The sequence below is a fragment of the Dipodomys ordii genome, unplaced genomic scaffold (assembly GCF_000151885.1).
Source record: "Dipodomys ordii isolate 6190 unplaced genomic scaffold, Dord_2.0 Scaffold92, whole genome shotgun sequence".
Lineage (NCBI taxonomy): Eukaryota > Metazoa > Chordata > Mammalia > Rodentia > Heteromyidae > Dipodomys > Dipodomys ordii.
The window spans coordinates 2,993,444-3,010,243 of NW_012267308.1; the positions used below are offsets into that span (position 1 = coordinate 2,993,444).

General features: G+C 52.2%; 1 protein-coding gene across 1 annotated transcript in view; it reads right to left on the minus strand.

The window, feature by feature from the left end:
* Window positions 1–16,274, minus strand: part of Pepd (peptidase D) — an 88,870-nt gene extending 72,596 nt beyond the window's left edge. The window contains exons 1-6 of the mRNA XM_013026325.1: window positions 16,213–16,274; window positions 11,815–11,998; window positions 10,115–10,242; window positions 3,742–3,805; window positions 1,975–2,022; window positions 1,351–1,412 (exon numbers count right to left, since the gene is read on the minus strand). Coding sequence (XP_012881779.1) covers window positions 1,351–1,412; window positions 1,975–2,022; window positions 3,742–3,805; window positions 10,115–10,242; window positions 11,815–11,998; window positions 16,213–16,229 — 503 coding nt within the window. The 5' untranslated portion in view covers window positions 16,230–16,274. The remainder of the gene's footprint in view (window positions 1–1,350; window positions 1,413–1,974; window positions 2,023–3,741; window positions 3,806–10,114; window positions 10,243–11,814; window positions 11,999–16,212) is intronic.
* Window positions 16,275–16,800: the final 526 nt, after the last annotated feature.

Here is a 16,800-nt window from a genome sequence, read left to right on the forward strand (position 1 = left end):
GGGCACCCCCTCCCAGTTCAGGACCCTTCCCAAGAGGCAGACCCAGCCTCAGAGTTCTGGTGGAGACATCCGTGGTGCTGGATGAGATAGGTAAGCAGGGTTCCTGAATGTGGGCACCTGAGGCTGAGGAGAGACACAGCTCCTTAGTGGTGAGCATATCACCACTAGGCTGCTCTGGGAAATCTCTGGAGAGGATGCAGAGATTTGGATGATACAAAGCAGCAAACCCGATCCTGCTCCTCTACCCCCATAGCTGTTATCATGGGGGTGGGGGGAGATTGATACATATTCATGAGCTCATAATCCTTCCTAATCACCCCTCCACCGCACACATGCACGGTCCCACAGCACGCGCCAGCTCATACATAATTATAAGGAGCATCTTCTACCACTGCCTCAGTCCACCAAAGGACAACAGAGGACACAGCGGCTAGGAGGATGTGTGGTAGGGGAGCGTACAGGGGTTCAGACTGAGGACCAGGGCTGGGGGTGGCCACATCTACCCTTGGCAGCCTCACAGAGCAGGGGTCTCCTCATGAGGCCTCATCTACAGCAGGAACAGCCCTGCCAGGAAGGCCCATAGACACACCACTGCCCCCAGAACCGGCCACCGGCCAGCCTTGGGAAGGGAAGAGCACACACATAACCAGCAGACAGTGCTCTCTGAGGGTCATGGGGGTGAGGGCTGACAAGAAGAGTGAGAGCTGCCGCTTGCAGGGCACACAGGGAGCTGCTGATGAGAGCTGGCCAGGGCAGGTGAGTAGGATTAAGGGGCAGGTCTGTATAGTGCAGGGAGCAAGGAACACAGTGCTAGGGGCACTGCTCCTGAAAGTATTGATGGGTAAATTCAGGCAAAGTAGTTTTCTCAACATTTCCTCAAAACATTCAGTCTTGGTGGGTGCATAATCCTAGCTACTTGGGAGGCAGAAATCATGGGATCATGGGATCACGGCTCAAGGATAGTCTAGGTATCAAAGTTCAAGGGACCTCATCTCAATCAATGGCTAGGCATAGTGTTGAGCACCTGTATAATCCAAGCTATGGGGAAGCACAATGGCTGGGCACAGTGCACATGCCTGTCACCCCCAGGGTAGGAAGTTGGCAGCCCAGGTTAACCCAATAGAAAGCCAGACCCTAGTTTGAAAATAACCAATGTAAAAAGGAATGGGAGGCGTGGCTCAGGTAGTAGAGTACTTGTCTCATAAGCAAAAAGCCCTGAGTTCAATCCCCAAAGGAAAACAAAACAACACCCAATCAAGGCAATCTTTAGAAATCTCCTATACATGACACACTTGTGCAGACTGGCGTAAAGATCAGGATGGAGAGATGGCCGTGGGCCCCTGGACTCACCTGCTGATGCCCTCAAAGGATGCCTCTCGGCAGACACTGCCGCTGTCTGTGTTGACACCACGCTGGAGGGGGGGAGGGGTATGTGAGAACAGATACAGGGTCCCCAGTGCCTGTCCTGGAGGGCCTGTCTTATCCAGCCAGGCTCAGGACAGTAAGAACGAGAAGCCCCACTCCAACTAGCCAACCCTTGCTCTCCTGCCTTGCCTGACAAAGAAGTCCCAGCCAAACATATACCCTAATAAAACACACTGGGCCACCTCTGACCACAATCAACAAGCAGAACGCCCCCTCCGCAGCCACCAAAACCTTTCTTAAAACAATGGAATAGCCAGCTAGCTACTCAGGAGTCTGAGATTTGAGGATCACAGTTCAAACCAGTCTGGTCAGCAATGTCTGTGAGACTCTTATCTCCAATTAACTAGCAAAAAGCCAGAAGTGCCCACTGTGGCCTATAGAAAGGACACAGCACTTCCTGTCTCCAACAGGGTCAGTCATTTGGACTGAGTCTCTGTACTTAGCACAGTGGTGGTGATGATTCCTCTCATGTCTTGCTCCTCCCCCATGACCCTCGGAAATTCCTCCCCAGGACTAAGCACTCTTGGTTCTTGAACACCAGCCACTTACCAAGGTGAGGAGGACAGAGGGGTTCTGTGATGTCAGGACACTGGCAATCTGAAAAGGCAGAAAACAAAATGCACTTTAGAACAGCCACAAAGTATAACTAAGTTGATAAGCCACCATTACTTAATAATGAGCACACAAGCTGGATGCCAGTGGCTCATGCCTATAATCCTAGCCTCTCAGGAGGCTGAAATCTGAGGATTAAGGTTTGAAGCCAGGTCAAGCAAGAAAGCCCATGAGAATCTTATCTCCAATGAACCACCAAAAAGATGGAAGTGGAGCTATGGCTCATACATTAGAGTGCTGGCCTTGAGCAAAAAAGCTCAGGGATAGTCCCCAGGTCCCGAATTCAAGCCCCAGTATATACACACACACACACACACACACACACACACACCACACACACATACACAGTGGTGGCTCACACCTGTAATCCTAGCTACTCAAGAGGCTGAGATCAGAGGATTGTGGTTCAAAGCTGGCCTTGAGCAAAAAAGCTCAGGGATAGTCCCCAGGTCCCGAGTTCAAGCCCCAGTATATACACACACACACACACACCACACACACACACACACACCACACACACACACACACACACACACACAGTGGTGGCTCACACCTGTAATCCTAGCTACTCAAGAGGCTGAGATCAGAGGATTGTGGTTCAAAGCCAGACTGTGCAAAGAGTCCATGGGACTCTGACCAAAAAAAAAAAAAAGCATTTACTCAGTTGGTGCTTGGAGAATGGCTGAGCCCCTGAGCCTGTGAACAGCCTGGCTAAGGCCCTTCCTCCCCCTCCCAGCTCCTCCTGGAGAAGTGGGGAGGGCTTAGGAAAACGAACAGAGCTGTGAGTGTCAGGCCCTGAGTGTGTTGTTTCACTGATGTGAAGGGTCTGCATTCATCAATGCACAACGATCCCGTCAATTACGGCAGCAGAAGCGGCTCGAGCAGGCACTTGGGGATTGTATCTGCTATTGTCCTTGGGAGAGGGAACTGGATAACAAATGTGTGGGCTGATGCTTTTTCTCTCCACAATGACTCTCCGGACGTGCTGGTTAGGAACAACAGAGGAGAAAGCCACCCTTGCCATGCTGCCTGGTGTGCAGGCAGATCAAGGCCCAACACAGCAGGCCCGCTACATGTCTGCCCGCCTGGCAGGACGTCTTTTATTGATCCCATTGGTTTGAGTGGACCCTGGCTACCAACACAACTGCAAAACATTTCCTGGCCTGGCAGCCCCCAATCTTCCTTCTCCACAGAGACCCATTAATACACCCTAAAAAAATCTGAGTCATAAGCTCGAAATGCAGCCTGGCACACACGACTACAGTACAGTTCTGACAAACCAGTGCCTCTGTCTTGTGGTAGGCCGTGGTGAGCATCGATCTCCCAGGCAGTCCAGTCTCTCTGGCAGTCAAGATGGAGCAGTGTGGGCACAAGTGGAAGATACCCAGAGACGCCTGCCTCAGACAAATTTGACGGTGAACCTGTAACTGACTAGGACCTCTGAGAGGCCTCCCAACAATGAAGGCCAAGTCTAAACCCACAGTGACTGACAGATCTGTGTCCATCTGTGTGTAAGCCACATCCCTTGTTATACCTCAGTGGCTGCAATCCATGGCACTAGAGGTGCTGCCTAGCCCAGGAATGGCTTGCTCAGATGGGAGGTCTGAGATAGGCTTCCTGCCTCCCCCTGATTAGGATAGTCAGGTGTGCTGCTGGGGGGCTGGTGGTTGGCTGTAGGAGGAATGAAGATCCCCAGCTACTTACCTCATCCACGTACTGGATGTCATCCACGGCGTATTTCTCCTTGAAGTATTCCTTAGAATGGATCCTCAAAGGAAAGCATAAGGAACCCAGGATCAGGGCATGGCAATGACTCAGTACAACCCCCTTCCTGCCCCCTGGACCCAGGCCACAAAACCCCAGGCCCACATGTCAGACTGGCATAGCACTAAGCAGGTCTGCCTCAGCACAGAAGACAAGGCACCCAGTAACAAGATGATCACTGGAACTGCTCCTGCCTCCTCCTTCCTCCATTCCCCACCGAGCCCGGCCAACCCCATCATTCAGTGTCCCTCCATCTACAAACACTGAGATCCCATGGGCTGTCAGTCAGTGTGCCCCCTACATTCAGGCACAAGCTCCACTCCCCCCTCCCAACCTGCCAGGGAGTCCCTTTCAAAGAAACCTAGCAAATTGACATGTTCAAGTTGTCGATTGCAATATAACTCAATAAGGTAAGAAAAACAATTCAAGCTTATTCCATCCAATTTGGAAAATCAGCCAGGGAGAAGATACAGTAGAGTGGAGGTAGAGGCCTAGACCCACCTTTCAATGCCCTGCCCCCTCCCAGGGGCAACAGGCCTCCACCCCCTACCCCAGGTGGGTAGCTGAGTCAGAGGGAAGGGCAGTAACCATACCAGGGGAGGCCATCACCAGCCAAGATCACCAGGGGAGTTACCCCCATCCTTTTCCTACCACCGCCTCCCTCCCCCCCGCCCCAGACTGTGGTAGCCTCTTGCCACTAGCAGGTGTGACATCTAACAGAGGTCTTCAGGCAACATACAGAAGACAGTTTCCAGGTTCCCCTTCCTGAGCCCTCAGGCATTTAGATGAGGAAGCACTGGGGAGCCCCAGATCAAATGAGAGGGAGAGAGAATTACAGGGTTCTGTGACCTACACCGCCCTCTTTGTGACAGTCTGAGAACTGGAGTCCTCCAGCTCTCTCTGGTCTCCACCCAAATGTTCCACACTTGACTCCAGATGTACAGACCACAGGGCTCTGGGCCAGTAACAGAGCTCAGAGCTGCCCAGAGCCATCAAGGCCAGGGAAGAAACCCACTAGGGCCAAGGAACTCATCTCACTACTACCCAGAGCATTTTTTGCTTCTTTGAGTTTTTTGTGTGGCAGTCCTGGGTGTGTGTGTGTGTGTGTGTGTGTCTGTGTGTGTGTGTGGCAGTCCTGGGTGTGTGTGTGTGTGTGTGTGTGTGTGTGTGTGTGTGTCTGTGTGTGTGTGTGGCAGTCCTGGGTGTGTGTGTGTGTGTGTGTGTGTGTGGCAGTCCTGGGTGTGTGTGTATGTGTGTTTTTACTCACAGGCTTTCCTGCCTAGGCTGGCTTCAAACCATATTCCTCAGATATCAGCATATCCTGAGTAGTGAGAATTACAGCCGTGAGCCAACAGTGCCCAACCACCTCTCTTTTCTTTTCCCTCTTGGTCTTGCTAAGTGGTCACTGACCATCAAACTCCCATCACTAATTAAATTTGCACAATTCAGTCACTTCAGCTTCTGCATTTGAGACAGAACTCAAAAGTTAAATGGCCAATGTCTGACACCTCCATTAGCACAGCCTCTAGTAACTAGTCAGGAGCAGCTTGGATAGAAACTGCCACATGCCAGGACTCCCAAGGCTCTGCTGCAGGGCTGGCTTACAGGGAGCTCAAAGACCCTTTACTCCTGAGCAGTACTATCCAGTACTGAGTAGATACTGCAGATTGCATAAAAGCATGATCCAGAAAAGCAAGAGGTGCCACTGGCTCATGCTTGTAATCTTAGCTACTCAGGAGGCTGAGATCTGAGGATACAAGTTTGAAGCCAGCCTGGGCAGGAAGTCTGTGAGACTCTTATCTACAATGAACCAGTAAAAAAGTTGGAAGTGGAGCTATGATTCAAGTTCTAGAGCTTCAGCCTTGCACATAAAAAGCTAAACCAGGCGCTGGTGGCCCACAGCTATAATCTCAGGAAGCTGAGATCTGGGGATCACAGTTCAAAGCCAGCCCAGGCAGGAAACTCCATGAGACTCTTATCTCCAATGAACCACCAGAAAACTAGAAGTAGAACTGTGGCTCTAGCCTTGAGCACTAGCCTTGAACAAATGACCTCAGGGACAGTGAGTTCAATTCCTATGACTGACAAAAAAGAAAAAAAAAAACAGTCTAAGAGAGATGAGTCAAGAAGGAAGCTTACCCACCTTCACATTTTCAATGCAAGGGACAACTGTGGCAGAAGTCCCCTCAATTCACAGGATCTCAATCCCCAGGACCTAAGCAGCCCACTCTGCCAGCAGGATGAGTTCCAGGCACCCGGAGGCAGGACTGATGCCTGCTCTGGTATAGTGAGCGCCAACACCCTGCTGGCGGGCCCAGGTGGGAAAGGGGCGTTAAATTAATGTCCTATGCTACAGACAGGATGGGGCCCTCAAGAAAATGAAATTTCAAAGAGCAAGGCTTGACGACCAGCTGACCACCTGCATACGGTTAATGAATAAGTAATAACGCCAAATTACACCAGTCACCATCAATTTCCAGCGGCCTGAGCCTGCCTTCAGCTCCCAACAACACAGCTGCCTTTCATGCTGCTTGCGGGCAGCGGAACGTGGCAGGCCCTCGCGGCAGAGTGGAAGTCAGTAACCATTTCAAGATGTCATTAGGTTGTCAGAGAGAGAAGCAGCCTTCTCCAGTGCAGCGCGGGCGCCTCCTGCCCGATCCTGGAGACCTCTCCTGGCGTGTGACCACATCAGTGCTATCTCTGGAGGGCCTGGCTGGGGACTCTGGCAATTTCTAGGATGGCAGGGCGGGAGCTCCCTGAGGTAGGCTGCTCAGGAAGAACCAAAAGAATCCTGGCAGTCCTCTTTCAAGAAAGGTTGTACCCCTCAAAGTGGGCTCCGTGCCCTCCCTGGTAATACAAGGGGCAAGGCTGAGGCCAAAAAGAGGCTGGGGGAAAGCCTTGGGCTTCCTCATGATCCAAGATGTATTCCTTGAGGCAAATGTCATGCAAAACTAGACATACACATCGTATAACATCACACACCTGCCACACATATCCCATATGCCCACAGCTACACACCCCACCATACATGTCCACCACACACACTAAAAGGAGCCAAGTGCAGAGGGTTGGGGCCCCCAGCCCTGGGGCGCTCTCTTTGGCCATCTCTCCTGTGCAGCCTAAGGACCAGGCAAGTATTTGGAGGGGGACGTGGGGGTGGGGGAGGGGGGTGTCGGGCGTTGAGCACTGCCTCCCCATAAACCTAGGCCAGGCTCACTGTCTCTGGTTGTTTGGCCAGGGACTAGAGCAGAGCTTCTAAAAGGATCTTCAGGCCTTGGTCCAAAGCTGCTCCCTACCCCACCCCCCCTCACTGCCCCCATCCCCAGCTCAAAGCTGTCCAGGGCTCTGAATCACAGAGGCAATTTCCTGCCTCTTCTGAGGACCCCAGACATCTCACAGTCAAGGCTGTCATCAGCTAAACCCAATTCTGATCGAACGTGACGGGGAAACGCTCTCGTGTCAAAAAGCCTTCACACTTTTATGAGCAAAGACTCCAAACAAAAATGAATTGGAAGCTACCATCCACCTGCTCTAACACGCACCCCCCCATCCCCCCGCCCCCTCCCAGCAGCGGCTGCAACCCTAACAGCAACACAGACGGTTCGTGCAGGAGGCGGCAGATCCTACAGGCGGGGGAGTTGTTTCCCCGGGTGACTCTGGATTGTAGTATCTGCCAGATGGATTTTCAAAAGCCATCAGATAGAAGCTCAGAAGGAAGCTGAGAAGCTGAAGGTCAAATGCTCAGTCTGGTGGGTTTTGATTGCAAAGGCCAGGTAATCCCAGAAGCCTCTCTCCTGATGCCCTATTGATTACGACACCGTCTGGAAGCAGCTTGCACATCAGATCTAGCCACTCCCCAAACTCCAGCCCAGACAACCAGCCCCTTTGTCTGGCACTACCCTGTTGCAGTAAAGCCTTCTCTCCCAAAGATTCAGGACCAGGGGGATTCAGGAGAGGGCCACCCCAGAGCACAGAAAGGAAAAACCCTGCTGATTGCAATGTATCCTGGCTGTGGGGCCAGAATTCCCCTTGGGACCAAGGCTGTCTGGTCAAGCCTGCCAGTATGCACACGGAACCTTCCCGCCAGGGAGACCAACTCGGCAAAGACTCAAGGTCACCCCAGGCTGTATGTCTGCACAAGTCTGCAAAACAGGGGCAGACTAAAGGAGTGCTTTAATGGCCTCTGTGGAACCCAGCTGTGTCCAAGGTACAGAATATTATTACTGTATTATTGAAGAGTACTCTCTAGGAAAACCAACTGCTAGCAGCTGTTTTCTGACCAATCAGGCCCTGGGTTTTAAGCCCTCACTCAAGTCAAGTGCCATTTGGTTCCTTAGATGAGGGTGAGGAGTGACATCCACTCAAGCTTAGCCACTGGAATGGTACAGTCACCAAGGCAGGGCCAGGACCCTCCTCTCAAAGCCTCAGCTGACATCCATCCTCAACTCTCAGATAGGTACTCCCATTTCTTGCCTGCACCAAGAATTCATAAGAAAAAGTAGACAGACAGATAGGAGATATACCCAGAGCCCCTCTACCTTTCCAGACAATTAGGGCCCTGATCAGACTTGACCTGAAGCCATATTCTACCATCACTGTCTGTCTCTGGACAGGTATGTGCTCTGACTGCTAAGCTGACTTTCTGAGAAGTGGAACATCATGGTAAGCCAAGAGGCAAGGCTGCCATGAGGCTGAAACAGCAGCCAGGTCAAAATCACAGGTACCATTCAGAGCCTTGGGCCTCTTGGAATGGGGGTCCCAACCACTCGAGAGACATTCCACTGATAACTCTGCCCTTGTAAACTCCTCTTTGGAGAAAGAATTCTGGGAGACTTTTCTTGTAAGACCAGCTCTTAGATGCTGCCAAGGTTTTATGGTTACTAGGTATCAGAGTGTCCCCCACAGAGTCAGGAATTGAAGGCTAGATCCCCAATGTAGCAAAGTCTAAAGGTAGGGCCTAAGCTGGACCACCAGTAGCTCACACCCTGTAATCCCAGTTATTCAGGAGGCTGAGACCTAAGAAACATGGTTCAATGAATCTCGACCTTCCCCACCCACAAAGCCAGCTAGACCACACTCCTTCCAAAGGACCAAGATCCTCCAGGAGGAGCAAAGCCCACCTCTTCTCTGATGCCAACTCTGCCTGAAGCTGAGGGTTGTTTGAGGTTTTGGGGTTTTGTTTTGCTTTGTTGTCTTTGTTTCTGTTTTGTGTTGGTAGTGGTGGTGGTAGCGTGCGTGCGTGCGTGCGTGTGTGTTAGTACTAGGACTTGAACTCAGGGCCTTGTGCTCTCCCTTTGCTTTTTCTACTCAAAGCTGACATGCTACCACTTAAGCCACAGCTCCACTTCTGGCTTTTTGCTGGTTAATTGGAGTCTCACAGATTTTTCTGCCTAGGATGGCTTTGAACTATGATCCCTATATTCTCCATCTCTCCTGAACACTTAGGATTACAGGTGTTAGCCACTATCAGTGCTCAGCTGAAGCTGAGGCTTTACAACAAAGCTTAAGGCCCAAGGACATACCAGAGCCCTGCCAAGCCCTGGCCAGCAATATGTGGGTCTGGACCTCCCCACCCAAGATGGTAGAATTGTCACCACAGATGTTGTTGAGTCCATACAGACAAGTTTGTGGAGGGAGGACAGAGCAGCAAGCAGAGGAGGTGTGGCCCGCCCTGTGAGGCCCTGACCTTCCACAAAGACCCTCATCCTCCTAGCAGGTAGCCCGTCACTCACAGCAGCCACAGACATGCCAGCCTATCTGATAATGAGCATTCTGGGGCGCTGGGCAGCAAAGACTGCAATTTACACATTAGCCTGGAATAATCACTCTCCAGGCAGAAATGACAGGCTGGAAGGCGGAGTCCTCTGATCACCTCAAACCTCCTGGATAAGCACAGCTTCTGCTCCATACTGTGAGTGAGCAGAAACGGCTCCTAGAGGCCCTGGGAGCTGGCAGGTGCCATGGAGGATGTGGGAGGCCCAGCTTCTGAGCCCACATGGTCACAGGGCACAGCTGGAGAGCCACCACCTTGTCTCACAGACTCATCTATGGCCAGAGGCAGGCATTGAGGCACACCTGCAAATGAGTGATGTACCTCAGAAAGCCCCACCACCACCACTGCCCTCTCTGATGCCAATCAGATGTACCAACAGGCACATTCAGGCCCCCACACCATACCCATTCAGGACATAAAGGGGGACTGCCCCACTGTGGTCAAAGTAACTCCACTACTCTGTCCCTCCTGACCACCCCCGCCCACCCGCCAGTGACCATCTGCAGCCATGGTAATGATGACACGGGAACTGCTCCTTACTTTCCCATCCAGGTGGCATAGCTGTCAGGGAGCCTGGGAATAAACAGAGTTGACTTCCCACTGTCCACATCAATGACACCGTAGCAGCCTGACTCGATGACGCCAAATGCCCAGTGAAAGAAGGACTCCTGTGGCAGCAACAGGGAACCTCGTTACCCAGTGACCAGGACCAAAACAGGAAGTGCCAGAGTGAAGACATCCTCTTTCCAGGCAAGGATTTATCCCTTTCCCCCTTGGAAACTGTCCCCCTACCAGCCCTGTGCAGCCCACCTCTCTGCTGTGAGCTGCCCACCTAGCTACACCATGGATCTCCACTCCTGTCTCATGCTGTGGTACAGGTGCATGTGCCAGGTACACGACAAGGTGTCTCCAAGCACTAGTCAGACACCAGGCCAGATGCCTCATTCCATCCAGGACTTCTTACTCCTCCTCCTATTCCCTGGGGTAGCTGATGATGTCAGTGTTCAGCAGCAAGAATCAAGCTAAAATGCGTCAGCAAGGTACAAAGTGGAGGAGGAGCTCTTCCGAGATGAGCCCAGAATAACGTTAGTGAGGAAGCCCACAGCTGAATTTAGGAGATTGGTTTTTAAGTGACAAATACACAAATCTTGAAAAGCATCAAGACTAGTCAGGGGAAAAACAAAAAAACCTTCCTTAAGCCAGTGGCTCACACTTGGTAATCCTAACTATTCAGGCGGCTGCGATTTGAGGACTATGGGTCGAAGCCAGCCTGGACAAGAAAGTGTGGGAGACTCTTACCTCCAATTGACCATCAAAAACACAGAAGTGGAGCTGTATGGCTCAAGTGGTAGAACACCAGCCTTAAGTGGAAAAAGCCAAAGGACAATACTGAGTTCAAGCCCCAGTACTGGTACAAAAATAAACAAAACAAAAAAATGTTGCCTGTTGGGCTAGGAAGGTGGCTCAGCCATAGAGTGCTTACCTAGCCTACATGAAGCCCTGGATTCTATTCCTCAGCACCACATACACTGAAAAAGCCAGAAGTGGCACTGTGGTTCAAGTGGTAGAGTGCTAGCCTTGAGGAAAAAGAAGCTCAGGGACAGTGCCCAGGCCCTGAATTCAAACCCCAGGACTGGCCAAAAAGAAAAAGAAAATGTTGACTGTTTGACTATAGGCATATGGCTTCTGAGGACAGAAAGGGCCCTCTGGGCAGGAATGGCTTCCTGGCCAAGAACTAGGGTTGTTCTTGGCAGAGGATCTCAGCTCATCTGTGCTCTGCAGAGGCAGCTGGGGTGGGGTCCAGCTGGGGAGGTCAACCCTTGCCTCATCTTCTCTAAACTAGACCCCTCCTCCCGCTCTGCATTCCCGTCCCCTGCTGAAGTAGATGTTGGATGACCGTGGCTTTAGATCTGCCCGCCCCTGAGGAAGCTTCTAGAGCTCCCACTGTGGTGAGACTGCAGCTCTGGACCAGGCAGCAGGGACAAAAAGAGAACTAAGTATAGAATCAAAAGATGTTTTGCCTCTTGGCAGGTCATTTCCTCTGTGGGTCTCAGTTCCCTCCCTGGCTTCCTGGGCAAGTGTTGTTCCTGGGGACCCAGTGCTGCTGACAATTCTCAGCCAAGGTCACCTCATCCAATCTGTATACTTCCTATCCCCACACTGGCCTCTCCAGGGTCCCAGAGACACTGCCCCTGACCTGCACAGCCTGCCCTGAGGACAGGAGGCAGGCAGAGCCTCACCTGACGGAAGATGATGGAGGTATCTGTACAGTAGCGCTGCATCTCCTCACCACCCTGCAGCAGCACAGCCGAGCCGGCTTGCACAGCCATGTTTTTCCGCAGACGCTGGCACAGGCGCTGCCTGTTCAGGGCAAAGAGTGCCAGTGGCACCTTCAGGGTCTCATTCCCCAGGGAGAAGGAAGGGCTATGAAGACAAAAGAACAAGGCCAACATACAGACCAGTTAACACTGCTACCACCCCAGCTGTGGCTCTGCTGAGAGGGCCTTGGACCTTCTTGGTACACTGTCCCTCAATTACACTATCTTTCTGTCATCCCTGTGGAACAGAAAGATGCACTGGACACTATGAATCACACACCTAGATATGCTTTCTAGATGGGCACCCCATCCTGGCAGCCAGAGCAAGAACTTAATAAATATCTGCTGAGTGTGCCACCCTTAGAGGACACATGGACTACGCTTCTGGCTGTGCCCATCAGAAGGTGCTTTGTCAGCCCTATGGGACAGGAAGCAGACCCTTAGGCTATCAAGCCAGAAAGGGCCAAGCACCCACAGGCAACAGCCTTGCTACCCCTTCCTGCACATGTGTTTCCTTCCTCCTGGAAGGCTGGGCAAGCAGTCAGATGATCAAGCAGGCCAGGCCGGCCTGTGTGCCACATTCAGCCAGGAGGATGTATGGGCTCATCTTGGTGACACCTGTGAATCTACTGGCCCTGCAGGTACTAAGTGAGAAAGCACAGTCTCTAACACCCTAGCCCAAGGGACTCTATTCCAAGAAGCAACAGAGGAAACCACGGGCCAGGCTCACATCTGTCATCCTAGCTACTCAGGAAGTTGAGATCTGAAGATCAAGGTTCAAAGTTAGCCCTAAGCAGGAAAGTCCATGAAATTCTTCTCTCTCACTAAGCAGGGAAAAAAAAAAGTGATAAAGTGCCAACCTGGAAGGAAAAAGCTAAGGGACAGTGCCCAGGCCCTGAGTTTAAGCCCCAGAACCGGCTATAATTTGTATTTGTCTCATTAGAGTGACTAGGTATTACAGGACCAGAATGGTTATAATGCAAATGGGTTGTTACAATCATTTTCTGAATGGATCCTCCTGCCATGTGGCCCCACTTCCATACAAGGTGCTTATCCACACGTGCCTCCACCATGTGACGCCAGCCACAACACCAAGCTGTAAGGCAGAATGAGGCCCTCACCAGATGCACAGCTTCTACAACTGTAAGCCAAAACAAATCCCTTTTTTTTTCCTTTTCTTTTTTTTGCTTACATGGTGCTGAGGAATTGAACCCAGGGCCTCATGCATAAAAGGCAAGCACTCTACCACTGAGCCACCTTCCCAGCCCTAACAAATCCCTTTTTTCTCCACTGTATAAAACTGTACCCAGTCTCGAGTATTTTGTTGTAGCAACACTGACCAAGTTAGGTACATAGATTTGTACTGGTATTTATGGGATCTATGGCACAAAACAGAACAAGACTCCCAAACTATATACAACGTGAAGCCACTTCTGAATAATTGCTAAGTTCCCACCAAGAGAGGCCAGCCAAAACCTAGCTGGCTTCCCCATACTTGGCCTCCAGCCTAGGGTTAGGCTTGGCATAGATGTTCCAGTTACCAAACCATCCACTAAGGCCAAGCAGTCCATCCTGGCTAGAAAGGGCCTCAAGGCACCTAGCCAGCATTCCTCATTCCCATCTTCCTCTCTTCTGAGGAGGCTCAGAAGTTCAAGCACACACAAGACAGGACTGCATAGAGTCAGGTCTAGGGCCTGGAGAAAAGCCAGAGAAGGCAAAGAGACACTCAAGTGTCAATCTGGCTCCCACAGACTCACCCCACCCCCAGCCCTTCAGGGCTAATATGAAGCCTTTGCTCAAGAGCACAAGGTTCACTTTCGGGTGGGACCAGCGTTAGACCAAGAATGTGGCTTCTTTCAGACACTTTCACTCCAGAATGCGGACTTCAGCACTGCATATGGTTCAATAGGTACACACCCAGGGCAGGTCATCTACTGCTCCCTGCTGGCTCTGCAACTCCCAGAGCACCATTCAGGTAAAGAGTGGGAGACAAGAGCTGGTGACTCATGCCTGTAATCTCAGCAACTCTGAAATCTGAGATCTGAGATCACCAGCCAAGCAAGAAAGTCCATGAGACTCTTATCTCCAATTAACTACCAAAAAGCCAGAAGTGGAGCTGTAGCTCAAGTGGTAGAGGGCCAGCCTTGAGCAACAAAATTCTAAGGGATAACAGCCAGGCCCTGAGTTCAAATCCCAGTTCTGGCACAAAGATAATCCCACACATACACACACACAAAGGTTCTAAAGGGCAGCCCCACACTAGCCTAGGGTGGCTAGGAAGCCCTGACAAGCTCTGAAAACTCCCCATACTGCCAGGCCTCCCCTCCTTTCCAATAGTGTCCCTCTCCAAGACCTATGTTTTACCCCCTCACCCATTCTGTATGATGACCCAAACAACCAGCACTACCTCAAGAATCCTCCTTCCAGCATCCAGCCAGTTCCCAGCCTGGCTCGTCTGTACTTATGGGAAAGCAGAGGCACAGAGGTGCAGGCCATAGGCTATCCTGGAGCACTGAAGCCCAAATTCAGCCCCTCAAACTCCCTAGGACTACCTGGCCAGGCCAGATAGAGCCAAAAGACCCATAGGCTCCCTGGTTTCCCCACCTTTGGCCTCCAGCCTAGGGTTAAGCAGACAGCAGCTTGCATCTTTTGCTCTCTGCTCTCTCAGACAGGATCACAGGCAGGGTTCAAAGCTCAGGTTCTGAACTCCCTCATTCCCTACTGGGACTCAGTCTACACAGTTGTCTACCTGAAGTGTGGCTTATTGCTTAAGGTTGGTACTAAAGGTCTTCAAGCACAAAGGTCATCCTGCACTTAACTGACCTCAGAGTCCATGTCCCTCCTTGGCACATGCCAAGACAAGAGATAGTAGACAGACTCGGAGTCCTCTGTGTCCATCTGCTCCAATGGTCTAAGGATAGGCCCAGTGCTGTTCTTAGAACACAGTAGGCACCCACTAGATGTTTGACTTGTACATTTGAGGCTCTCTCAGCCTTTGGAGGCCATCTGAGACCTTTGCTGCCATTCTCCTCACCTCCCAAAATTATTCATTCCTCCACCTCCAGTTTTCCCTATACTGACCTTGCTTCCCAAACTGGCATCTGGGGTGCTGTCTCTGGTAACCCTGACCTTCCTAGCACCCTACACCACCAGGCCCACACCTTCTCCCACTGATCTGAGAGGCCAGGGAAGCAAGCTCTTTCAGAAGTAGATTCCAATCAGGTGCAGTAGCCCATATCTATAATCCAGTGGCCCACAGCTGTAATCCAGCCACTTAGGAAGCTAAGCCAGGAGGAGCTACAGTTGCAAGCCTTCCAGCCACTCAGGAAAGTCTACAGAGGCCACTCAGAGCACCACACACTCTAACACAGGGATGTACCCCACTCTTCTTTGTCCCCAGGACCCTCTGAACTCTGTCATTATAGCTCAACCTTGCTAGGTGCTGGTGAGTAATGCCTGTAATCCTAGCTGCTCAGAAGACTGAGATCTGAAGATCTAGAGGTTCAAAACCAACCAAGGCGGGGAAGTCTATGAAACGCTCACCTCCAATTAACCAGCAAAAAAGCGGGAAGCAGAGTTGTGGCTCAAGTGGTAGAAAGCCAGCCTTGTGCAGAAAAGCTAGGGGACAGCATTCAGACCCTGAGTTCAAGCCCCAGAAGTGACCCAAAACCAAATTTGAAAAAATAAAAACAGTTCAACTTCAGCTCAGATTTCCCTTTCGCTATGACATTCTCCCAACATTTCCACATCTGTCCTCACCAGCACCATTCACTCTTTTTTTTTTCATTCTGTAGAGTTATGAGGCCACTACTGAATGCACTGAGCTCTGAGTCAGGCCCTGCCTTTCTTTCTAAGTAAGAAGGCAGCAAGTTGAAATACAAGCTTACTAGGTAGTAACGAAGAGCTCAGGGAAGGCTTCTCTGAGGCCCCCCAGAACTAACTGGGGAAAGTGGGGCGAGTCCACGCCCACCTCCAACACCGTCCCCCACCCCCCAGGAGGAACGTGGCGGGGAACGAGGCGTCCCCGCCCCACGCCGACCGGAGGGGCGTGGCCGAGAGCACCCGCACTGACCCGGGTCGCCCCAGGCGTGCGGCCGGGGCTTCGGCAGCCCCCGGGGGCCCATGGGCCACGGGGAGAGTGAAGGGGAGCGGCGGGCACCGGCGCCGGCCCAGGCCGGGAGCAGAGCTCGCCGCCCCGCGTTCCGAGGCAGGACCCGCGGCGTGCTGCCTGGGGCTGTCACCCACTTGTCCGGCGCAGAACACCGACCGAACCTTCTCTGGGCCCGCGGGAGACAGTGAGGGAGAGGAACGAGAACTCACCGCGCGGAGGACGCCATGTTTACTCAGCACCCGAGTCACGTGAAGTGCCGCGTCAGCTGAACCCGGCAAGGGTCCTAGTGGGGGGCGGGGCGGGGGCGGGGCGGAGCAGGGGGCGAAGGCGGGGCAGGGGGCGGGGATAGCGCCGGGGAGGCGGGACCTGGCCTGCAACTGGTGGTCTGGTGGGTGGGGCGGGGCCATGGCCATGTGGGGGCGGGGCCTGGAGTGGGCAGGGCCAGTCTCAGTAGGGAAAGCGTGGCCTGGTTCGGGAGCCGGGCTATGGCCAAGTCAGGGGCGGGGCCATGTGGCTGAATCTAACAGAGGGAGCTCTATCCTTAAGACCATTATACAGATGGGGAAACTGAGGCCGAAAGGCCCAAGGGGTCCTGTCTTTGAGAACTTGGCTAACACTCTCTTGCCCCTTATGCAGTGGCTACTTTAGTGAAGAGACTCAATTCAGAAAAGCACCGGTGGCCCACACCCGTCACCCTAGCTACTTAGGAGGCTGAGATCTGAGGATGGCTGTTCGAAACCAGCCCAAGAAGGAACGTCTGTGAGAATCTTATTTCCAACCACCAGACAAACGAAAGT